This window comes from Mauremys reevesii, linkage group 8, assembly GCF_016161935.1.
Source record: "Mauremys reevesii isolate NIE-2019 linkage group 8, ASM1616193v1, whole genome shotgun sequence".
NCBI classification, from domain to species: Eukaryota; Metazoa; Chordata; order Testudines; family Geoemydidae; genus Mauremys; species Mauremys reevesii.
Window position 1 is genome coordinate 105537064 of NC_052630.1, and position 25116 is coordinate 105562179.

A 25116-nucleotide genomic window follows, 5' to 3' on the forward strand; every position below is an offset into this window, starting at 1 on the left:
AGCCTGGTGTGTGTGTGGGGGTATTTACTTGACTGCTTTTAAAGCAACGTTGCGCCTTTTCCCAGCTGCGCTGCCCGGGGGGCTGTGTGCCCCGGAGGAGCTGGCCGTGACAGCTGCTGCATGGGGGCCTGGCAGGGCCCTTTGAGTGAACAAGGAGCAGGGCTGGCGGTTGGCACCGGTAGGCACTGGCTGGCTTGTTCCCCACTGGGGGTGGGGGAGCTCTGCGGCCACCCCCAGCCTCCTCCCTCTCTCCTGGGCGGAGCAAGCCGGGTGAGGCGATAAAAGGAGGGCAGGGGCTGGGGGTGGGGGGTGCGTGGCCAGCCCAGGAAAGCGCAGAGCTTGCCCGAGGACAGCGGCACCAGACACCGGCGAGAAGGCAGAGTATCTCCGGTCTGTTTCCTTCGGGGCGGGGGGCAGGGCCCAGGCTACTCCGAGGATGCTGGGGGTGAAGGGCCTGATCCTGAGAAGTGCAGGGAGTCATGGGTCCTGTGGGAACGAGGCCGGGGCGTGCTCTGTACACACGGCTTGGGAGGGGTTGGGAAGGGGTTTGGGGGCATTGCAGGGCCAAGAGAGAGTTAGTACAAAAGGGACGATACTACAGACGGTCTCTCTGTTCTCAGGCCCGTGTCCAGGGGGGTCACATCAGTCGAGGCTGGGGCGGGGGGGTGTCTATGGGGCTCTGCATTCGACGTGTTGGCGCAGCATGGCCGAGGTGTGACGCAGGGGTAAGCACCGGGCCAGGCTGGATTTATGCCCCACAAGGGAACTGAAAAGCAGAAAAGAGCTGGGTGAGATTCTTCCCAGTGGAAAAGGCAGGAAATTCCCGATGCTGCCCACCCCCAAGCATCATTAAACGCCCCCCTCCCCCCCAGGCACGCGGAGGGCTCTGTTTGCCTGTCTGCTGGAGAGCAGTAACCATCAGGCCATAACGTGCTGTAGATGCGACTGCCTCTGGGGACTGGTGCTCCGGGTTGCTGGCTGGCTGGGTGTTTAAAGTCGTCATTCCATGAACTGCAGCTGCAACATTCACCAGGAGCAAACGGGGCCATGTGGGGAGGAAGACGGGGGACAGCTGTAAACACCAGTAACCGGGAGACCTTTCAGGACGGGCCGAGTGGGGGAAGGGGCAATTGTTAGGCTAAACACCCAGGGACAAGCCCTCCCGCTCCGGACTGGGGGCCGGGGGGCGGGAATGGAGCGGTTTGCTTTGAATGGCTTTTTCTATTTGCACTCACTGTATAGCGAGACTTTCCATGGCGTGTCTGTGCTTCACAACACTAATTCATTAGCCCTAACGACCCCTCTGCAAGGTAGGTCAGACTAGTTAGCAGGGGTAGGCAACCTATGGCACGGGGAGGCCGAAGGCGGCACACGAGCTGATTTTCAGTGGCACTCACGCTGCCCAGGTCCTGGTCACCGGTCCGGGGGCTCTGCATTTTAATTTAATTTTAAATAAAGCTTCTTAAACATTTTAAAAACCTTATTTACTTTACGTACAACAATAGTTTAGTTATATATTATAGACTTATAGAAAGAGACCTTCTAAAAATGTTAAAATGTATGACTGGCACACAAAACCTTAAATCAGAGTGAATAAATGAAGACTCGGCCCAGCACTTCTGAAAGGCTGCCGACCCCTGCGTTATAGCCTCCCTTTTACAGATGGGGAAACTGAGGCACAACAGTAGTGTTCTTGGCACCCTAAAGTTGCAACGGGTAAGTGAAGGGGTTTATCCAAGCGCCCATAGCAAGTCACTGGCAGGATTTGGAACAGACTCCAGGAATACTGATGCCAAATCCCCTGATCTAACCACTAGGCCCCATTCCTCTTCCAGAGATGGGACCAGAACCCAGAAATCCTGATTTCCAGTCCCCAAGCTATCCACTAGCCCCAAGTCCCCTCCAAGAGTGTGGATAGAACCCGAGTGCCCGCTCCCGCTGGCATGGGCGAGCCGTTAGAACACTGCCTTCTTGTCAAGCGCGGGCACTGAACGGCCTCACGGTTGCGGCGCTCCCATGGAAATCAATGCAGCTCTGTACTACCAGGCAAATGTGGCAAAAGCCACCGCTTGCTCGCTAGCCAGTACAAACGGGCTTATCATGCCACTGTAATCGGCAGCTGTTCTACACAATGGAGCTGCATTTGTGTCCGTGGGCACAGCTGAGCCTTTATGTCAGTGGCAGTGGCGGGGGGGGGGGGGGGGCTGGGACCGGCTTGGTTGGGTTTTGTTTTGAAGTGGCAGCTGTTCCTCCCTCCCACCCCGTAAACAATATGTACGGGCTGAGGGAGGAAGGGGGTTGATAATGGGTCCATGGAGGGCCCCTTTCTCTAGGTCACTGGCAGGATCCCTGGAGAAATAGATTGTGTTTGTTTGTGGTGCACACTAGCTTGTGGAACTCACTGCTGCAGGATTTTATATAGGCACCTAGTTTGGTATGATTGTTAAAAAGATCAGGCTCCTTTAAGGATGGATCAGACCTGCACTTACATTAGCTGGGATACACATGACTGGGGCTTTTGGTCCACACAGGCTGGTGCAGCGAGGGGCTCCCTCCCCATTGAGTTGGTGCTGACTCCAATACCCCAGCACAGCACAAGGGAGTGTTGTGCTGCAGGAGGTGCTGTATCTCAGCAGAGACTTACTGTAGAGCTCCCCCAGCACTGGCCCCAAGAGAAGGGGTGTTAGCCCAGCCAGCAGGTAATTAGACTCCGCTCTTTCCACTGGATGTGGAATTCTCCCCTTCTGTTGGGTGGCATTGCTGTGGGTCACGGCTGCTGCGTTCCACCCCAGAGCTGGCTGCATTTCAGTGCCTGTATTTACAGCATTGTTGGTAAAGTGCTTTGGGATGCTTCCGGGTAAATGGCGCAGTGGAGATGGAAGTTGTTCTGCTCACGCCCCTTTGGGATCGTGGGGGAGGGGATGTGGAGGTGACTGAGCCGTGTGCCCCTGCGTGGGTCTGTATCAGGAGCTAGTGTCTGAGTGAACCTGGAGGCCCCCCTCAGAGGAGCTCCGCTGAGGGAAAAGTGGCTGCGTGTGTCCAGCCGACCCCGTCGCGTGTCTCAGCTACTCCCCTGCTAATCATGCAAGCACGATGGTCAATGCCAGCATGTCTCTAACACGCCTCTCGCTCCCCAGGCTGAGGAGGGTGGCTAGGATGGGGCTCCCGGCCCTAGCCGTGGCCACCCTGCTGGGGCTGGTGGCGGCCACGCTGGCTGAAGTGGCCGAGAACAAGACCCGGCTGTGCCAGCCGGCTCCGCGGTGGGAGATCAACGGGACGGCCCCGATGGCAGGGGCGCTGGGGCGCGTGACGGTGGTGGCGCTGCTGAAGGCCAGCTGACAGTTCTGTCTGAAGCAAGCCAACAGGTGCGCGGGGGCCGGGTGGGGAGCAGGAGCCAGCGCTAGGCAAGGGGGCGTGGGGAGCAGACATGGCGACGGTGGGGAGCTGGTGGGGAGCTCGGCCCATTGCCACTAATTAGCACTGGCCCCTTTGCTGGCAGCCTCAGCAGAGGCCCATGGATCCCCCCTTTCATCCCCAGAGGTCGGGGCGGCACGCCGACCGGGGCAATGTCACGTCCTTCCCCTCTGGTGTTTGCACTCGGGGTGGCGGGGTGACCGTGACCCAGAGCATTAGCGAGAGGCAGAGCCCATGGCCCTGTGCCTCAACCCCGCTCTCCCCACCTCCCCAGTCTCGGGGGCTTGCGTGAGAAGCTGTCCCAGGACGGGCTGGCCGACATCAGCTACATGATCGTGAACGAGAAGGCGCCGCTCTCCAGGGCCATGTTCTGGGAGCTGAAGCGCTGGGCCCCGGAGGGGGTCCCCGTTTACCAGCAGGAGATCTTGGAGCCGGACGTCTGGCAGATCCTGGACGGGGACAAGGACGACTTCCTCATCTACGACCGGTGAGTGCCTAGGAACCGGCAGCCCCTCCTCAGGGCCGAATGCCCCTCTGGGGCGCACACCGGCCGGTCTCGCCTTATGCCTTCGTTTCTGAGGAGCAGGCGCCGAGTGTATCCTGTGCCCTGCATGTCCGAGCAGCCTGGGGCCAATGGCAGCATTATGGAGCACATCCAGCCAGGCTGCAGGGCTCCGGGGACCTGGCCAACCCCCTCAACTGGCCTGGGTGGGGAATGTAACACAGTGACACACGTAGGGAAGGAGCAGCCAGGACTCCTGGGGACTATTCCTAACCCTAAGAGGGGAGCGTGGCCTAGTGGTTATTGGACTGGGAGCCAGGACTCCTGGGTTCTATTCCTGACCCTGAGATGGGAGCGTGGCCTAGTGGTTATTGGACTGGGAGCCAGGACTCCTGGGTTCTCTCTCACCCTAAGAGGGGAGTGTGGCCTAGTAGTTATTGGACTGGGAGCCAGGACTCCTGGGTTCTCTCTCACCCTAAGAGGGGAGCGTGGCCTAGTGGTTATTGGACTGGGAGCCAGGACTCCTGGGTTCTATTTTCAGCGTCACCGCTCATTTGCTGTATGATTTCTAGGTAGGTCACTGAACTGCAGGAGACGTGAGGTGACTCGTGCCAGGGCAGCCCGTGGGGGTCCGAGGCGGATTGAACTAGGGAAAGGCCAAGCAGTGGTGGTGTGTTACCCTGCTGCTCACGCTACTGCTGCTGAGCCAAATGGCCACGTAGCTGCTGGCCGGGGGGCTCTAACCTGGCCTGTTGGCACCAGCACCCGCCGCCCCAGCTGTTTGCTCTGCTTCTGAAAAGCTGGGCCCGAGCCAGCCGAGCCCTCCCCCAGCAATGCCCGGGGGGAGGCGGATATTGTTCCTGTATTTATTGCAGTGCCCACAGCGGGCCAGGCAGTTCCCAGACCTGCCGGTTGGAGGGTGGACGGACAGACAGACGAGCGGAGGCCGGGCAAAGGGGAATAGCAAGGGAGTCTCTGCACAAATCCCTGAGCGTCACTTCACTCAGATCCTGATCCACTGATGTGGGGGCCGGCCCCAGGATCCATCACCAGCCAGACTAAACTCCCCGGCCCCGGGCAGCCCACACGACGGGGGGATCCAACTCCCCTGTGTCTGTGCCCATCACTCTGCCCCCAAGGGCCTCCATTTCCCTGCCCCTTCTCGGCACCACCCGCCCCCTCCCAGCTCGGTTGTGCAACCTGCTCCCTGCTTTGTTGTCCTAACCCTGCTATCACCTGCTCCATGGATCCTTGGACTCTGGCCTGTGGAGGGGCCAGCCGGAAAGCCTGGGGGTAGGGGTGCGAATCACACAGCACCGTCAGCAACCTGCCTTGGGGAGTGCTGGGGCAGAGGAACTGCCAGGAAAACAGAGGGAGGGATTCAGACTTTGAAGGTCACAAGCCCATCCTGGAGCTGGGGTTTTTCCCACCTGCCTCCAGTCCCCGCTGGCCTGTGCACCACCCCCCCTCCCCTCGGTCCAGAGGCGCTGGCCTTTCCCCGGCTCCGCTCCTGACAGTAGCCGAGGGTGGAACAGCTGCGCACCCCCAGAGCTCCCTCCTTTTGCCCACAGCCATTGTAAAGCAAGGCAAAGACGCCCCTCTGGCTCCATGCCCAAAGCTGCCCTGGTACCCCCAGGGCTGGGCACTCCACTAGCCAGGGTGGTGGAGAAGCATTCCCCGAGGCCCAGGTGTGCTTGGGAACAGGGAAGGGGTGTTAGCACTAATCCGCCCCCCCTTCCTTCCGCCCAGCCCCACTTGGCATAACCCATGCGTGACCCCATACTACGCAGTCATTGGTATCGAACTCGAGATTGCGTGCTGTACCCAGCCTCTAGCCCCTGAGCTGCAGGAGAACCGCCGGGATCTGTCTGTAGCATTACAGCTTTCACGCGTATCTCGTGCCCGTGGCACTAGAGGGTGACATAGTCACTAACACGTGAGCGGGTCCGATTCCTTCCAGCAGAGGGCAGCAGCGCACAAACACACGTCTTGTGCATTCTAATGGCGACACCAGCCCTTCGTTCCATGCAGGCAGGAGCCGGAGGGGATTTCTCACTAGGGGACCACTGGTCGGGGGTGGGAGGGAAGGCGGAGCCGGTGTTAAGGTAAATTGGGGAGAAGCTCAGCATCTCAGCCTAACCTGATAGGGAGCCCCGGGAGGTAGTCTGGCCTCGTGCACTGGACTGGGAGTCAGCAGCCCTGGGTTCTGTTCCCAGCCCTGCCACTGGTCTGCTGGGTGACCTTGGGCGAGTCACTTCTGCCCTCTTTGTGCCTCAGTTTCCCCATCTGTAAACCAGGAACACTGCTCTCCTTTGTGAAGTGCTTTGAGATCTGCTGATGGAACGCAGCAGATGAGAGCGGGGTGGCGGGGGGTAGATGCTGGGGAAGGCCTTTAGGGTGAAGGGTACCAAGCCGAGTTACTGCCCAATGCACCTTTCTGAGCCAAGAGGCTCGTCCTGCCCTGTGGGACACCGGCCTCCGTAACTCATCCCCAGGCTTCGCTCTGCAGGTGCGGCCGGCTGGCTTTCCACATCCCATTACCCTACAGCTTCCTGCACTTCCGCTACGTGGAGTCAGCCGTGCGTTTCACCTACGCTAAGGACGTCTGTGGCAACTGCTCCCTCTACTCCAACAGCACCCGGGAGGTAAGGAGCAGCTCACGGGGCAGCCACAGGGCCCCCATGCCTTTTCACCTGACTCATCCCCTCCCCTTGGCCAAGCCATCTGTGGCTTCATGGTGGTCACTATACTGCACCCCGGGGACATTCAGGGCAGTGGCAGGCAGAGCTGCTGTCCTGTTCCCATAGCACAGCCCTCTGCTAACAGCAGGAGAGGAGACTCCCCACTCTCTGTTGGCAATATAGGGTTTATGATAAGAACATGAGTGGTTGTATTGGGTCAGACCAAAGGTCCATCTAGCCCAGTGTCCCGTCTTCTGACAGTGGCCGGGGCCAGGTGTTTCTGAGGGAATGAACAGAACAGGGCAATTTCGAGTGATCCATCCCGGCGTCCAGTCCCAGCATCTGGCAGTCAGAGGTGTAGGGACACCCAGAGCGTGGGGGTGGGGCCCTGACCCCACCTTGGCTAATAGCTGTCGATGGACTTGTTCTCCATGAACTTATCACTGATGTTGTGAAGGCCAAGACTATAACAGGGTTCAAACAAGAGCTAGATAAGTTCATGGAGGATAGGTCCAGCCATGGCTATTAGCCAGGATGGGCAGAGATGGTCACAGGCGGCGACTTTTCAGACTGCCGGGAGGTGCTCGACCCCCGGCTCGGCCCCAGGCCCCGGCCCCACTCCACCCCTTCCCCCACGGCCCCACCCCCACCCCGCCTCTTCTCGGCCCTGCTCCGCCTCTCCCTTCCCCCACTCCACCCCCACCTCTCCCCACCCAGTTCCACCCCCTCCTCCCTGAGCACGCCACGTCCTCGCTCCTCTCCCCTCCCCCCCAGCATCCTGCACACCACAAAACAGCTGCTTGTGGCAGGTGGGAGGCGCAGGGAGGAAGGGGGAGGCACTGATTGCGGGGCCCACTGGCAGGTGGGAGGCCCTGGGGGGTGGGGGGCAGCTGATGGGGGGCATTTTTCCCTGTGGGTGCTTTGGTCAGCGCCTATGGGGATGGTGTCCCTGGCCTCTGTTTGCCAGAAGCTGGGAATGGGCGACAGGGGATGGATCACTTGATGATTCCCTGTTCTGTTCATTCCCTCTGGGGCACCTGGCATTGGCCACTGTTGGAAGACAGGAGACTGGGCTAGATGGACCTTTGGTCTGACCCAGCCTGGCCATTCTTATGTTCTTATCTTCCTATGTAATTATTTTTTGAACCCAGTTATACTTCTGGCCTTCACAACATCTCCTGGCAATGAGTTCCACAGATTGACTGTGCTGTGTGAAGAAATACTTCCTCTGGTTTGTTTTAAACCTGCTGCCTATTAATTTCATCGAGTGACTCCTACCTCTTGTGTTATGAGAAGGAGTAAATAACACTTCCCTATTTGCTTTCTCCACACCAGTCATGATTTTATAAACCTCCATCGTATCCCCCTTAGTCGTCTCTTTTCCAAGCTGAAACGTCCCAGTCTTATTAATCTCTTCTTATACAGAAGCTGTTCCATATCCCCCTCATCATTTTTGTTCCCTTTCTCTGCACCTTTTCCAGTTCTTTTTTAAGATGGAGTGACCAGAACTGCACACAGTATTCCAGGTGCGGGCGTACCAGGGATTTATATAGAGACGATATGATATTTTCTGTCTTATTATCTATCCCTTTCCTCCTGGCTCCTAACACTGTTTGCTTTTTTGGCTGCCACTGCACATTGAGTGGATGTTTTCAGAGAATTATCCGCAATGACTCCAAGATCTTTCTTGAGTGGTAACAGCTAATTTAGACCCCATCAGAGACTCTCCACCCCCTGTTGGCAATATAGGGTTTATGATCCCACTGTGATTCTATCCATTAGGGGGCAGTGGTGACACTGACCCCCCCCATCAGCCATGTCATTCCAAAGCAGTGTATGTGCATGACCGTCTGTGTAACACACCACCCCCTGATGTTACCTTCCCAGGCAAACAGCACGGCAGAGGGACCCGAGAGTCTCACCCAAGCTCCTGAACTGGAAGAGAAAGAACAGGAGCTGTCCCCCCACAAAAGCAAAGCCCACCACCATCACCACCACAGAGCCGGCAGCAACCACAATCCCCAGGCCTCCTCCCACACCCACAGCCGCCACGGAGACCACCACCGGAGGCAGCAGCCGGAGGTGCCAGCACATGAGGAGGAAGGGGATGTGGCATAAAGGGGGTGCCCTGGGGGGCTCGGTGAGGTGACCCCCGTGCTGTGGAAATGCCACGAGCTCACAGCATGGCCGGATGGCCGGGCTCATTCACCAGTGTGGGACTCTGTCTCCCAGCACCTCCCAGGCGCAGCTACCCCACCTACACAGCGCTCCCTGGTGGTGGAGAAAGGTATAGCGCCGCCCAAACGAAACCTCTTTGAAAGTGCCACTGCGAACGCAGCACGAGCCCCTTTGGCACCAGACACGGCCCTGCTAGGCCCCCCACCCCCAAGGCCCAGCCCCTCTTTTCCACGACCTTCCCTCTGCACCGCAGCTGCCCCGGGGAAGATCCCCCCACCCTGCCCCAGACACATGGAGTCGCCGCAGTCTCCCACCTTGGGGCCGATTCTGACCCCTTCCTCCCCGGCTCCCACCTGTCCGTGCTCAATGAAGCCCGTGGCGCAAACCGGGCTCCCCGGTCACCACGGGCCGATGCTGCACAGAAAAGCGTGTCAGGGGAGCGGGGATCAGAACCGGCCTCTGCCGGGGGCAAGGGGCTGCGGGCAAAGTGCTGAGGTTGGCGGGGGGGGAGTGGGGGCTCTGGTCCTATAACCCCGAGCCCCTGTCCCATCCCCCCACCTGGCTGCTGCTGCCTACACTGCTCCTGGGAAGGCAGCCGCTGGGGGACGGCCTGGGGCAGGTTGGCTGTGAGGCTGGGGCACTTAATGACCCTATATTAATGACACTTAATGGGGTAGTGGCCATACCCGCCAGCCCCCCTGCCCCTCCCCCAAGCTCTCCCAGCCCCATAGATCTGCTGACCCTATTTTTCTCCCCACACGTCCCGTCCCCCCAGCTTTGCCCAGTCTGAAGGGGCAGGTGTCATCTATCCTCCCCCCACACATGCATCGGTGCCACAAGCCCTTGCCCCTCACAAACCCATCAGCCAGGGCGGCGTCCGGGGCGGCTCAGCTCCCCGAGCCAGGGGAGCCGTCCCATGGGCCCCAATGGGTGGGGAGAGGGGGTGTGATGGGGCGGCTGGGGAGGGGGTAAAGAGCCCTCGTGCGGAACAACCGTGCAAATAAACCTCTCTGGCGTGAACCGGGCCCACCCCTGCTTTCCACGGCGCCTGGGCTGGGGATTCCCATCTCAGAGGCTCCTTCTCCAGCAAGCGGGGCGAGACCGGGACTCCCCCGGCCCTGCGGTGTAGGGAGGATGGCAGCAAGGAACCAGTCGAGCTCAGGGGCTTCTCCCCTCTCCACGCGGTGTGTCTGGCACCCAAGCCAGGCGCTCCTCGGGGTGGGCAGGGGGTCGGGACAGGAGAGAGGCCAGCTGCGATTGGCCGTCTCCCTCCAGGGCAAAGCACTCTCCACCCTGCTTCTGTAGCAAGCAGTGTCAAGGCCACATCCTCGTCCCCTCTCTCCCCCAGGGTCAGGGGGGATGAGCCGGCCTCTGTGCAGCCTTCTGCACCAGGAAGGCAGCTCCCTGGCTTTGCAAGCTGGGAAGGTCTCCTGGGCTTCTGGTCATACCCGGGCACCGGTGGCAGCACCAGCTGGGGCTGGAGGGCAGCTCCCTGCAGAACGTGTCCTGTGTACGTGCCGAGAGGGGTCTGTACCATAGATGCCTGTGGTAACTCCCCAGACATGGGAGCAGCCGCTGGACCCCTGGGCACGTCTGCTGCTTTTGGACCAAACAGGACTTGCTGGGGCCAGTGTAACCCAAAGCAGCCGCTGCCTGGCAGAGGGCGACTGAGAGGGAAGGAGGCCAAGGGAGAATGGCTCAGAGACCTACACTAGGGAGAGCAGGGGGAAGAAACACACGGGCCAAAGCGCTGGGGTGGCTGGAAGACGAGGCAGGCTGGAGGCTGACAGCTGCTTGGCCCTCCCAAGCTGGCTCGTCTTTATCTTGGCCTTAGCCCTGCTCAAATTCACTCCAGAGCACGACCTGCCCCTTGCAAGCCGAGATGAGACACACACACACACCCGCCCCTTGTCTTCCAGCAAGCAAATGCCACAGCAGCAGCTTTATACTGTGTGTTCAGAGACAGTCTGCGCTGGCTCTCCCAGGAGGCCCAGCACGGAGGGTGCCGCCCAGGAGAGGTGCAGGCTGGGGGCAAAGGGCTATGCCCTGATCTGCGCCTCCCCTCTTCCGTTCCAGTCCTGGGATCTCCCCCCAGCTCCGCCAATCCCTTCAATCCCGACCCGCAGCCCCTCCTCTGTTCCAGTCCTGGGATCTCCCCCCAGCTCCTCCAATCCCTTCAATCCTGATCTGCTGCCCTCCTGCTGTTCCAGTCCTGGGATCTCCCCACAGCTCCACCAATCCCTTCAATCCCGACCCGCAGCCCCTCTTCCGTTCCAGTCCTGGGATCTCCCCCCAGCTCCGCCAATGTCCTTCAATCCCGACCCGCAGCCCCTCTGCTGCTCCAATCCTGGGCTCCCTTCCTGCTAGTTCAGTCCCAGTAATGAGCTCCCCAGAGCCTTCCAGCCAGACTGACTTGTGTGCTAGTTTGTGAGGAGGAGGCAGCTCCATTGTTTATACTGGGGGCGGGGGGGGGATGACGATGGCCAGTCAGGGTGACTAATGGTTAGAGCAGGGGACTCCAAGCCAGGACTGCCGGCTTCTAGTCCCCATTGTCTAGCTGACAGGCTCGCTGGCCTCGGGCAAGTCCCTTCACAGATTCTGCCCCCTTCATGTTGACTAGCGAATCACCCCTTGTTTCTGCAGGGCTCATTGCTGAGTCAAATCAACACAAAGAAAGGTGGCAGAATCTCGCCCTTCATCTCAAAGAGCCTCAATCTCCCGCTCTGTGAAATGGGGCTAGTAAGACAAACACACCCCTGCACGGCTCCCCTTTGCAAAGCCCTTCGAGAGCCTCAGCTGAGAGCGACGCGGGGGGAGGGGGTAGCCCTGGCGGTCCCAGGAGATTAGCGAGACAAGGTGGGGGAGGTAAGATCTATGATTGGACCTGCTTCTGGTGAGGAGCGAGACCTCCCGCACCTTGTGTGTACTGAGGGCCAAGCATTCGTGAGGGGTTAATTGGCCGAGAGACGTGAGGTCAGGCCCAGATCCTCACAGCTTTGGGAGTTAGGCACCGAAAGCCCTTTGCAGATCTGGGCCTCGGTGCGTTTGCGTCTGTAATGCAATAACTTCTGAACGCCACGTGCAGTCGCGTCCAAAACGCCAGGGAGCAGGCCTCAGTGGGGAACAGACCCCGCAGCTTCACCCAGGTCTGTGATTGGCTATAGATCAAAGACCCAGCCGCCGGCTGGCAGTACCGCCTTCCAGCACAATACCAGCCTCCCAGCCGAGTCCACCATGTTAATACCACGAGAGACGTCTCTCCCAGGCAGGAAGATTTGAGACTGGGGAGGGCAGAGGGGAAGGGGGGGCATAGACAGCCCATGGCACAAGCGGAATGGGAGGGCACACAGAACTCCTGGCGTGGGGAGACGGGAAAGGGGGGATCCTGGTGTGGGGGAAAGGGAGAATGGGGGGATTGGGGAGAATAGGGGCCATGCAGCCTGGGGTATGACGAGACACAGAGCGCTTGGCATGAGGGGAAGGGGGTGTGATGGGGTGTACACCCCCCACTGGCACTGACAGTGTTAAGGAGAGTTTGGGAGCTCAGTTAGGGCAGGAGAGACCCTGGCCCTGACAGAAAGGTGACCCTCGCGAGGCCATGGAGCCGGAGGTGGATGCAGGGCTCCAGTGGGCCCCAGCTCCCGCTTACGGATGCGTTCCTGGTCTGGACTTGCTTCTGTTTTCACACCCATAATACAGTCACGGTCCCTTGTACCTAAGCTGCCGTTCAGGTTCAGTTCTGGGATCCTCCTTGGCTGGCAAGACGAGGTTTGATGCAGAACTCCCCGGCGTTGGACAGCGTCATCTGTAATGGTTAGAAAATCAAGGATGTTTTGGGCCTGGTGTCCTGAGACCTCCAGCACGTGTCATTCAGACTCAAGTCCCCCATGATCACGCAGCCTTTTTTTCCAGCACATGCTAGATAAGAGCCAGCCGCCCTGCTCCCTGGTGTGATTTGGGGGTCTGTAGCAGACCCCGACTGGGGCCCCATCTTGATCTTTATCTGTTAGGACATCAGTTCATAAGCTTTCAAGATCACTTTCTTGCGAGTGGAGGGGGGCCAGGCCCACCCCCACTCCCCAAGTGGGAAGGCTATCTATCCCCGCCCACTTTTTATCAGCTGTAAGAGGGAGCAACAGGCGGCAGGGGGTGGAGAGGCGTGAGTGAGGGGGTCTTGGGGGAAAGAGGTGGGGCAGTGTTGGGGGGGGGACAGTTTGGGCACCGGTGACCCCCCCACTTTTAGGGCCCTTCCCCCACTCCTGTTCCAAGTTAGCAGTGACTCAGAAACAGATGATGCCGCTGATGTAGTGAACCGCTCCCCTACTCCTGGTGCCAGCTCAGTCCGTCCTAGCTAGGTTATAACCAGTGAGGGTAACATGCCGGTGCTGCAAATCAACACTCAGTCAGCCCTGCCCTGCTGCAGCTGCCGCAGGTGTGGGGCCTGGGGGCGGGAGCTGAGTGGGCAGATCCTGCCCAGGCCAGCTGGGGGCTGACTGGGAACAGGGAGTGGGGCTGCAGCTCTCACTTGGGAGGAGAAGCCAGGACACTGAGCCAGGCGGGGGCCCATCCAGAGCCTCCCTGAGGCCTGAAGCAGGGAGCCCTGGTGAGCGTTAACTAGAGAAGCCAGGCTCTGAGTGGAAAGACTGGGTCCGGCCACGGACTGGGATGGCTGCCCCTCCTGGGTTTCTCTTATATTTGTTTGGGAGCTTTGGGGTAAGTCAGTGCTGGGCTACATGGGAGGTGGCTGTTGGACCACTGATGGCCCAGAGGGAAACTGAGGCAGGGTGACTAGTGCCATATGAACCACAAGGGGGTGCTGCAGAGACCAAACCGGCCCCCAGAAGCTGTTCTGGGCTTGTGATTGGCTGTCCAGGCCTGACTGTCAGGATCTAGTGGTCGCACATGGGCCAAGCAGGCTGGCTGGCTGACACTGCAGGACTAGTGCCTGTGTCACCATTGTCCATCGCTGGCTGGCCCCAGGGCTGCTCAGTGGCATGTCATAGGGCCGGTACTGCTCGCAGCGGCTCTACTTTAGTGGAGACGCCTGGGGTCTGCATTGCTGCAGGGGGAGGAGCTGAGTTTGAGCCTGGCTGCTTCCAGGAAGTTCTGAGTGGCCTCAGATTTCTCAGTGGTGTGGGGCTGGGGGCTGATGCTGTCAAGGGGGGCAGGCGCTTGGCTTCTGCAGTGCCAGGGAGGAAGTGGCAGCCTAAAAGGAAGGACAGCCCACTGGTTAGGGTGCGACCTGGGTTTGATTCCCTGCTGCACTACAAACTCCCTGTGCGACCTTGGGCAGTCGCTTTGTCTCTCGTGCCTCAGTTCCCTTACCTGTACAATGGGGATCCAGCCCTTCCCTCCCACCCAGGGGTGCGAGAGGGGAAATACAGTATGGCCTGTGAGGAGCTCAGGTGCTGTACCTATCACCGCTGGTCAGGTCCTGTAGTGCCTCATGCAGTTCTTTGAAGCACCAGCAGGTGTCCCTCCAGGTGCAGCTGATAAATAACTTGCCTCCTGGCAGACTGGGGATGCCACAGGCAGGCACCGGTTTGAATCCCACAGAGGACCCTAAACAGCCCCACCTGGTTCCTCTTCAGAGCGAGGCGGAGAAGCTGCAGCCCCTGAGGAGAGGGCTCCAGGGAGCAGCTGGAGCCTTGCCAGAGAACAGGAGACTTCAGACGTGCAGCCTATGGCAGAGAGCGGAGCCCTCCGCAGCGCCGGGGGAATCTCTCTTCCCCCCGTGCTGTTAGAACAGGCTCTCAAGGCTGCTGTGCTGTTTGCTTATCCCCAGCTGGCCTGTGCTGGGGGCATCTTTGCTCCCTCCTGAGCGGTTCCTGCTCTGGGCTGGGAGTAGGGGGGACATTTCCTCCCTGCAGATGTGACCTGATCCAGTAGGCCTCAGAGAGCTCTGTGGTGGGGGATGTCCCCAGAACCTTCTGCTGGATGGGGTCAACACTGCTCCTCTGTGTGTCATAGCCCCCGTACTGCCCTAGGAGAGTCCACTCTAGCTCCAGCGGTAGGGCTTTGGAGCAGGAGACCCCTAGCGCTCTCCCCTCTGGTGCTATGTATTCTGCCTGGGCATGGTGCGCAGCGTGAGAGCAGCCGTATGGTTGTGGTTCACCACAGGTTTCTTGCCATGTCCCTGAGACTTAGTGGGGGCAGGGGAGTAGCAGGGCACATCCTGCTGTGCTTGCCTCCTGCACCAGCTGCTGCTCTCTAAGCGAGATCCTTGCCCGGCTGCCTGGGAAGCAGCTTCCCCCGGCAGTCAGCAGGAGCGGCAGGGCTGCCCGGAGGATGGATTCTGCACTGGGATTGGGACAGTCGGCTGCAGGCAGCATGAAGGAAACGGGGACCTCATCAATCTCCCAGGGAAAGGAGCTGTTTCCAAGGGGGATAGGTGCTGCTGGCAAGAGCCCGGGGGAAGCGGTGTCCCTTTGCAGCAGCTTCATCTAGATCCCTGTGGCAGGACTGGTGTGGCCTCTGGCAAACCAGCCGCCAGCGGCATCCTCTTTCTACCAGCTACAATCCTCTCTTTCTACACTAGCTGGATGCACAGCCCCGGAGAACCTCCCACTTCTCGCTGTGCTGCACGTCTCTGGGGCAGCCGTTCTGCTCCTCCGACTCCCAAAGCACAGGCTCCTACAGCTTGCGCTACAGGGGAATCTCCCCTAGCCGTTGGGGGTCTGTGACACACAGCAGAGCCATTCTGAGCCCAGCCAGGAGAGGGCAGTGGTTCACCAGTGCTCGGCAGTTCATGACCACCGATCTCGTCCCCCTGGGCTTTGCCAGCCAAGCTGTTGGCTTGTCTTGTAGAACTTACCCAAACTCCTGGGTGTGCCTCGATTGCCCAGCCATCGCCAGAGGCCCTGTGGGGCCAATGCGTGCCAGCTGCCCCCGCTCCCCTGAGGGTATAGTTTGTTCCCCTTCCTTCCCCTCCCTCTGATCCTCTACGCTGAGCAATCTGGCTTCCTTCCCTGTTCCCGGCAGCCGGCAAGGGCACCTCTATCCCCTGCGCCTGCCGTCAAGAGCGGGTTTGTCGTCTCACTCCAGCAGCCGCTGTAATTGAAACAAAGCAGACCGGGCCTTGCGGGCCCTGTTCTCGTTACGTATCTCGCCCACGCTGCCGAGACAATGAATCCATCTTATCGGGACACGGCTGGGCTCCTTGTCAGCAGAGCCAGAGAGCGGATCCTGGTGGGGGGAGAAATGGGGTGTCTCCTTCCCCCGCCCACCCAAACTGAGAAAGAGCGTCCCTTTGGGGCCAGCAGAGAGGGTGCCTTGGCCTGCCAGCGAGCAGCCCCGGGTGCTCCAGTAACAGACTCGGTCTCCCCCTGGATGGGTGTCTGAGGCAGCACCGCTGCAGGAGTGGGCAGTGTCCTGGAATCTGGCCTTCTAGCAGCAACTGCTGCTCCCGAATCCAGGGATCCCAGCGGGCTCCAGCAGAGCAGCTGCCCGCAGGGAGCCCCAGCTGTCTGCAGAGGACTGGCCGGGCCTCCTGCCCAGAGTTTGGGGGGGTGGACACCCCCGAGCCCTCCCTGCCAATGGGGCTTGGGCTCCCACCAGCGGAGCATTGCCCGGCAAGCCAAGAACTGAACTGCAGATGAAGAAGGGGGTAGCCAGGTTAATTGCACCTGCAGCATCTCCCAAGCTCAGCTGCCATGAACCGCCCCTCAGATGGGGGAGGGGCAGGGGCTGGGTGCTGAACGGCATTAAAAATTACATCAATTTCCTCTTCAGATCCTTTCTCCATAATAGATTAGGAAGCAACACACCCTCCTGTGTGCAAGCAACATACAGTGCCAAGGCGGCTATTAGGGCACACCCATGCATGAACATACATGTAAGAATGCACATACAATACGCGTGAGTCCGCCCATGCAAACAAGCAACACATGCCTGCTTGAACACACATGGCAGCATACACAGATGCAGAGCCATGCACCCAAAGAAGAAAAAATTGCTGAGTTATCTCACGTTATTGACATGTAGTTGAAGTCTTTGTCCCTTAGCCAAGTGATATGTTAGTAGTTTTGGATAATTAAATCCAACGAATACCTGCAATGTAGGTGAGGGTTCTCGCTGGGTTTGTAACTATGTTAAGTAACTAAGATTTACTAAGTCATTTCCCAATATTTCTCGTGGCCTCCTCCAGCCATTCCAGCCTGTGCTGCGATCTTCACGGCACTCCTGCAGCCTGAGCCCAGGCAGCTGTTGGCAGAGGGATTCCCCAAGGAAGCTGCTATATGCTACAGGATGTGGTCATGGTGTTTCAACAGGGGGCGCTCTTTCCCCACACTCAGATCTGAACACGAGACTCCACCGGTGCCAGAGACCCCATGCTGCTGGAGCGAGACACAAAAACACGGCCCATGAACATCAGTCCAAATGCGCAAGTCATTGCTTTGACCAACTTTTCTGCGGAGTGACCTGTAAGCTGTCAGCGCCTTATTGTTAATTACTCTGACTACGGTTGTGCCAACCAAGATTGAGGCTTCAGTGTGTCAAGTGCTGGACAATTCTAGAAGGAGTTCAGATACTGTGGTCATGGGCATGAGATAGGAACCTCTGCGATTATTAAAGATCCCATGGCATCTTTTGCAAAAGCGGGGGGGTTAACTCCAGAGCACCGGCAAATCCTGGCACAGATCAGTTTGATCTTGCTACCCACTACTATTTTAATTCGCTGCAACACTCATCACTTCATATTGTTATATGCTGATAAACAGCTGCTGCTGCTCACCTCCAGAGGTGGCTGCACTTCTGTGGGAGGTGGCATGATTGTTGTTTGAGAGGTGAGAGGTGCCATTTAAATGTGAGATCCTTATCATTGTGTTTCTCAGTAAATGCAAGTAAATAATCTCCATCATAGTTTTATTTTTTCATTAATAAGCCACTACATATTTTTTGGGGAGGTGGGGGGAGGAGGTATGTGTCTAAAGGACACTGCACCTAGCACGGACTAGCACTCCAGGGATGGGGGTGGGGGTGAATACTCAGCCATATGGGCAGGGCTGGGAGAAAGCCTTTCCCTTGGGGAACCAGAAAGATGCTCTTCTAGTAGCTTTTTGCAGGCACCAATCTTTGCTAAACCAAAGTGTGCACAGAGCACCAATGAGAGGCAGCTCAACCTAGCGCAAAGGTGGGTGCATAACTGGTTGGAAAACCGTTCCCAGAGAGTAGTTATCCGTGGTTCACAGTCATGCTGGAAGGGCATAACGAGTGGGGTCCTGCAGGGATCGGTTCTGGGTATGGTTCTGTTCAATATCCTCTTCAATGATTCAGATAATGGCATAGGGCAGGCCTGCACAACTCGTAAAGCGGCGACAGCCATATTACTCCAAAGAAAACAGCTGAGGGCTGAAACCCCCCAGCCCCGCTGAAACATCCCCCCCCCAGTGCCGCCCAGCCCCCCCCCCCCCGAAACACATCCCTGCCCCAGCACCGTCCGGCCCCATGGAAACAGCACCCCTCCCCCCCCCACGCTGCTCATCCCGCGGAAACAAGCCCTCCTTCCCTAGCGCCACCCCGCCGAAACAGCTGTGGGCCGAAAATGAACGGGGGGGGGGGGGAGTATTAAGAATTTTTCAATTAAAGCAAACAATAATTTTTTTAATTATTTTAATTTTTTTTATGAATCATGGAAAAATGAAAAACACCTTTTCCGTTGAAAGAAAACATTTGTACTGTTCATAATTACCTTGCAAATTTAATAAGAGGAGGGGAAAAGGGGGACAGTTTGAAGGGATTTTCTGGGGCTATGAACTAAGGGGAGGGGAAAGGGGAGCGGTGTGCAGGGATTGGATGTGACTGTCTGTAGCAGGGTGGTTACCAGCTCCAGCCCTGGCAGAGGTCTGGGAGACCAGCCCGGGCTGAGTGGGACGCAGGCTCAGCTGAGGCCACACCCCAATCAGGGCCCAGCTGTCCCTATAAAGGCTTGAGCCAGGCACTCAAGCAAACAGTCTCTCGCTGGCTGTAGAGGGAGACGGGCCTGGCTGTAGGGGGCGAGACACAGGGTACCTGAGTGAAGCAGGGCTGGGGAAAGGCAGAGGAGCTGGGGAGCTCCAGCCTGGAAAGCCCCAGGCTGCAGCCTAGCATTGGGCTAACAGGTACTGGGGGTTGCAGAGGGCAGCCCAGGGGTAGGCCAAGGCAGCAGGTCCAAACCCTCCTTGCCAGTGATGAATGGCTGATGCTGCAGTCTGCCCCAGGGCGTGGGGCTAGACAATGACTGGCAGTAGCTGTATACTGAGGTGAGGTGGGGATAGAGGGTGGGGGTTCCCTGGGGAAAGGGGACCGTAAGACTGAGGGGTTACTGCCAAGGGCAGTGCCCCAGATAACAGGGCACCGGGTCCGGGAGGGATGTGGGGTCCCAGTGGTAAGGCAGATCACCGGCCTGCAGAGGGCGCTCTGGAGCTGGGACGAGCTAATTCCCAAGGATGACCAGCAGGGGGCGCCACTGGGTGAGTCCACAAACACGGGGTGCAGGGAGCCCGAGGTGGGGCAATGTGATAGGGGCTGGGGAGGGAAGGTCCCTGGACCAGGGAAGGGGGCAGCAGTCGGGGCAGGGCAGGTGCAACACACACGCATGTGCGCACGCACACACACATGTCTCCCCTGGGGATTTCCTGCCCACAGTTCAACACCCCCCCCCCCCGATCACTACGGAGGCCGCCCTAGGACCAACCAGCGCCGTAGCCACCCTGCCCCCAACCGAAGGGGGAGCTTGGGGGGTGTCTCAGCCCAGTCTCTCCCCCTCTCCCCCCCCCCGAGCTGTGGCTCGAGCCCAGGTCGGGTGCCCCTCCCCTTGCTCGGCACTTACCAGCTCTGCCTCGTGCCCAGCGCTTCCCTCCTCAGCGGGCCCCGGAAGTGACGCACCCGCAGTACGCCGGCGGGGTGGGGGGAGTGGGAGACAGAGACACGTGTGGTTCTGGCCGTTAGGGCGGTTGGAGCATGGTGCGTGCAGGGCTATAAGGCGAGGCCCCGCGGGCAGGGGGCGAACCCAGCAGCCCCACCCCTCCGCTTGCCCGCGAGCCGCATGTTGTGCAGGCCTGGCATGGAGAGGACACTTACAGAGTTTGTGGCTGATACCAAGCTGGGAGGGGTTGCAAGTGCTTTGGAGGACAGAATTAAAATTCAAAATGATCTGGATAAACTGGAGAAATGGCCTGAAGTAAATAGGATGAAATTCAATAAGGACAAATGCGAAGTGTTCCTTCCTCAGTGGAGCAATCAGTTGCACGCATACAAAATGGGAACTGCCTGCCTGGGAAGGAGTGTAAAGGGATCTGAGGGTCATAGGGGACCACAAGCTAAATATGAGTCAATAGTGTAACACTGTTGCAAAAAAGCAAACACTATTTTGGGCTGTATAATGATGATGTTCGTCCATCGTTTTCGAAGAAGACCTTGACATCTAGCAGGTTGTAAGCTGTCCACAGTGCGTCCACAGGTGGCTGGCAAGGCCAATATGGGCACGAAATGTTCTGCCACATGTCGGGCAGACATGCGTGGGCACCACTGTTACAGCATTTGCAGCTCTGGCTTTACGGAGTGCTCGCTTCTCTTGTGCTATAGTTATCCTTCTGGCTTCAGATGTCTGGCAGCCTTGGTGGATCAGCATACGCCATGTCGATCGATCTTGTGCCAGGGTTTCCCAGGAGGTGATGTCGATATCCAGGGACTTAAGAGAGGCTTTCAGCGTGTCTTTGTATCGCTTCTTTTGTCCCCCGTGCGATCGCTTTCCTTGAGACAGCTCACCATAGAAGAGCTGTTTGGGGATGCGGTAGTCTGGCATCCTTACAACATGGACTGCCCAGTGTGTCTGGGCTTTCATAAGCAGAGTGTAAACTGACGTCAGGCCTGCTCTGGAGAGGACTTCTGTATCTGGCACCTTATCCTGCCACCGGATCCTCAGAAGTCTGCGGAGGCAAGTCATGTGGAAGTGGTTCAGCTGCCTAACGTGCCTCCTGTATACAGTCCAAGTCTCACTGGCATACATCAGGGTAGTTAGCACTACTGCTCGGTAGACTTTAAGCTTTGTAGCAAGGCTTATTCCACGGCGGTCCCACACGTTGGTCAGCAGTCTGCCAAATGCAGAACTTGCCTTGGCGATTCTGCAATTGACCTCGATGTCAATTGTCACTGCGCGGGAGAGGGTGCTGCCAAGGTATGTAAATTGGTCCACTGCTTGCAGCTTTTGTCCCTTCACTGTGATGGTGGGCTCTTGGTGTTGGGCTTTCGGAGCTGGCTGGTGCAACACTTCGGTTTTCTTTATGTTGATGAGGAGGCCGAAGTTGTCACATGCTGCTGCGAATTTATCCATGCTAGCTTGCATTTCCTGCTCTGATCCAGCATTCAGGGCACAGTCGTCAGCAAAAAGGAGGTCTCGTAGCACAGACTCCTTTATTTTGGTGACAGCCTGGAGTCTTCGCAGGTTGAACAGTTTCCCATCAGTCCTGTATCTCAGGCTGATTCCCAAGGAACTGTTCTGAAAGGCGTCTGACAGCATAGCTGAAAACATTATGCTGAACAGGGTCGGTGCCAACACACACCCTTGCTTGACGCCGTTTGTGACGGAAAAGGCCTCTGAAGCTTCTCCGTTATCCAGAACACGAGCCGTCATGCCGTCGTGGAACTGACGTACCATCAGGTTAAATCTATCAGGGCACCCAAACTTCGACATGATGCGCCACAGACCTTCGCGACTGACAGTGTCAAAAGCCTTGGTAAGATCCACGAAGATGGTGTACAATTCGTGATTCTGCTCTTGACACTTCTCTTGGAGCTGTTGGACTGCGAAGATCATGTCCACAGTGCCACGCTCTTTGCGGAAGCCGCACTGTGTCTCGGGTAGTAGGCCCTGTTCCAGGTGGTCAATCAGGCGATTCAGCAACACTCATGCAAGGATCTTACCTGCGCTAGAAAGCAGTGATATTCCTCTATGATTATCGCAAACTTTTCGATTTCCTTTCCTCTTATAGAGGTGTACGATGGATGCGTCTTTCAATTCCTGAGGAATAGACCCTTGATTCCAGAAGGACTGGAACAGCTGAGTGAGTTTGTCAACAAGCATTGCACCACCATCCTGATAGATTTCCGCTGGAATCGCATCAGATCCTGAGGCCTTGCAACTAGACAGCTGGCTGATGGCCTGTAGGGTTTCAGTCTCTGATGGTGGAACGTCCAGGCTGTAGTTGATATCCGCCTGGGGCATTCTGTCAATCGCCTCGTTATTGGAAGATGGGCAGTTCAGTACGGATTGGAAATGCTCAGCCCAATGCTGTAGAATCAGAGTCTTCTCAGTAATGAGAGTTACACCATCAAGTCCAGTAGAGGGGAACTCCCTGAAGGCCGAGGTCCGTACAAGGATCTAAGGGTTTCGTAGAACCGTTTGGCATCGTTTCTATCAGCAAACTTCTGGATTTCATCCGCTTTGGCACTCAACCAGGAGTCCTGCATCTTGCGAAGCTTGCTCTGTACGGTCCTGCGAATGTTGTTAAAGGCATTTTTCTTAGCTGTTGACAACGGGTCATTCTGATGAGCACGGTGAAGGCAGTGCTTTTCAGCAAGTAAAGCCTTGATCTCTTTGTCGTTTTCATCAAACCAGTCCTGCTGTTTCTTGTGTGAGGGTCCAAGAACCTTTAGTGCAGAAAAGTGCACAATATTGCGGAAGCATTCCCAGTTCCTCTCAACATTTCCTCTAATTGCAGCTCTGAGAGTTGGTTGCCAAGATCTTCTACTAGTGAAGCTGCTGTGTTGGGGTTCCTCAGTTTACTGACGTTGATCTTTTTCATCACAGCTTTGTTTCCCTGCGGACGTCTCTTTGGCTTGATGTAAAGGCTTAATTTAGAGATGATAAGTCTATGATCAGTCCAACAGTCAGCACTCGGCATGGCCTTGGTCACCCTTACATCCTGTCTGTCTTTCCTCCGCACGATGACATAATCAATGAGATGCCAGTGCTTGGAGTGTGGGTGCATCCAGGATGTCTTTTTGCAGGCGGAAGATGGTATTGGTGATGATCAGATCATGAGCCGCACATGTCTTCAATAGTAGTAGGCCATTGCTGTTGCATTTGCCGATTCCATTTTTTCCAATGACGCCATCCCAGGCAGAGTGATCAGATCCTACTCTCGCGTTAAAATCGCCAAGTAGAATCAGCCTGTCGGTGCGCTTCACGGATGAGAGTAGGGCATCAAGATCTTCATAAAGCTTGTCCTTTACTTCATCCGGATTCGTCATTGTGGGTGCGTAAGCGCTGATTAGTATAACTCGCTTTCCTCTCGGTAGTGGAAGATGCAGTGTCATGAGTCGATCGTTCACGCCCTTGGGAAAACTGGCAAGTTTGCGGACAAGATGATTATTAACCGCAAAGCCAACTCCAGATTCACGACGTTCATCACTGCTGCGTCCACACCAGAAGAATGTGTAACCACCTCCTGTTTCTGTGAGCTGACCTTCGTTGGCTAGATGAGTTTCACACAGGGCCGCAATATCGATGTTAAATCTTGCGAGCTCTCTGGCGACCAGGGCTGTCCTTCTTTCTGGTCGATCTGCTGAGGGGTTGTCTTGAAGCGTGCGTACATTCCATGTACCAATAATGAGTGGTGTCACCTTACGTTTTATTATTTGAAATTTTGTTGTTCGACCGCATAAGATGGGATCCCTTCCAGCCGCGGTAAGCTGGCCAGGGTTCTATGAAGCAAACAATGTTTAGGGCACCTTTTCTAGCCCCTTCCTCTTACTACGGAGGTGAGCAGTGCAGTCCGAAAGAGGACTGCTCAGTCACTCAGGTAGACGCCGAATCCAGCTGTTGCTTCGGTCAGCAGGAAGACGACCATTAGACCTGAGCCGCCTGTGTGCAGGTCCGCGGCTACAGCTCCCAGTGTATCCACACCTGCTGCTTCGTCGCTCGCCCATCGCCACAGGACTTTAAGATTTACGGAAATTGGAGGGATGTCAAGACTTGCGCGTGAATTGGATTAAAGTGAGGGAGAGGTGCGCATAGTCAGCCTCACTCTCTCTTCCCAGATTCCATCTTGCTCCAATGGCAGGACAAAAGTCGAGATGGTTGGAGATGGGCTGGGCGCAGTGGTTGATCAGGGCGTCTTTTGCGCTTGCCGTGCTCTTAGCGTACCACATCGCTTGCAGAAACCGCCTTCATGACCGTTGGTCCTATTCCAAAAGGTCTCATCCGCTCAATCCGCCGGAGTCTGTCTTCACATGCTTGGGATAGACAAGGCCCTATCTCACCGTAGGTCTATGCCCGACGGCTACCCTCAACCTGGTTTAGCCAGCCTGTCGAAGCTGTTGCCCGGGGTGTGGCCGCTGCGCATGCTACAGCTACTAGGAGCCACAGGTGAGAGCTGAGTGACAGGTGGGGACCAAAGGTGGACGAGCTGCCCTGGAAGGGACACGACATGCCCTACACCAGAGGTGCTACCCCTCCCTGAACACCCCATACACCCCAAAAGAAGAGTGTTATAAGCAAGATGCAAGAAGTCATTCTTCCGCTCTACTCTGCGCTGATTTGGCCTCAACTGGAGTATTGTGTCCAGTTCTGGGTGCCACATTTCAGGAAAGATGGGGACAAATTGAAAAAAGGCCAGAGAAGAGCAACAAAAATGATTATAGGGAGGGTGTGGAATCTCCATCACTGGAGGTGTTTAAGAGCAGGCTGGACAAACACCTGTCAGGGATGGTCCAGATAATACTTAGTCCTGCCTTGAGTGCAGCAGGGGACTGGACTAGATGGCCTCTCGGGGTCCCTTCCAGTCCTATGATTCTAAAGAGCTGGGACAGCCAAAATGCCAAGCCAGGCTCTGACACTGACACACTGGGCCCATGGCTCCTTTTTGCCTCAGTTTCCCCATCTGGGAAATGGGAATAATGACACAATAGGGTGGCTGGTGTGTCTGTATCGCTGCTGCCTCTAATGGATGGAATTGAGAATGGCGCATTTGTGTTTCATAGTCCCTGTACTGCTAACAGTCATTCTCCTAGAACTTTCGTGGTGGAAGAGCTTCTGGAGAGAGAGGATCTGAGTTCTCCACCCACTGTGGCCATGATGTTTCCACATGCAGCACAGCCGTGACGTTAACTAAGTTGCTGAATTTGCTGCAGTTTTCCTCTCAAGCGGCTGAAGGTTTTTGGATGGGTTCCATGTCTCTTGTCTGTAAAGGGAAATGGGACGGTCTGCCTACGCGTTTGATATTGAACTGGAGTTCTTAGTTGCTGGGATCCATTGCTCTCGGTTAATATGTGCTCCCCAACGGCAGCCTGGAAGGGATGGAAATCTTCCCGGCAGGTGGCAGCCAGGGACCGGAACTGTTTGCCTAAGACATCAAAGGA

The 25116-nt window shown here is 57.1% G+C and overlaps 1 protein-coding gene across 4 annotated transcripts; it reads left to right on the plus strand.

Annotated features, from left to right (window-relative positions):
* The first annotated feature begins 296 nt into the window (after positions 1-296).
* LOC120369623 (selenoprotein Pb-like) lies at positions 297-9807 on the plus strand. Of its 4 annotated transcripts, XM_039483105.1 has the most exons (6): positions 316-390; positions 2532-2699; positions 3138-3365; positions 3689-3901; positions 6426-6561; positions 8485-9807. In XM_039483105.1, exons 3-6 carry the CDS (start codon positions 3157-3159, stop codon positions 8713-8715), a joined length of 789 nt encoding a protein of 262 aa, XP_039339039.1. In that variant the 5' UTR covers positions 316-390; positions 2532-2699; positions 3138-3156; the 3' UTR covers positions 8716-9807. The 4 variants fall into 4 exon arrangements, with proteins under 4 accessions (XP_039339038.1, XP_039339037.1, XP_039339039.1 ...); XM_039483104.1 differs by lacking the exon at positions 2532-2699 and having other exon boundaries at positions 297-376; XM_039483103.1 differs by lacking the exon at positions 2532-2699 and having other exon boundaries at positions 312-390.
* Positions 9808-25116: the final 15309 nt, after the last annotated feature.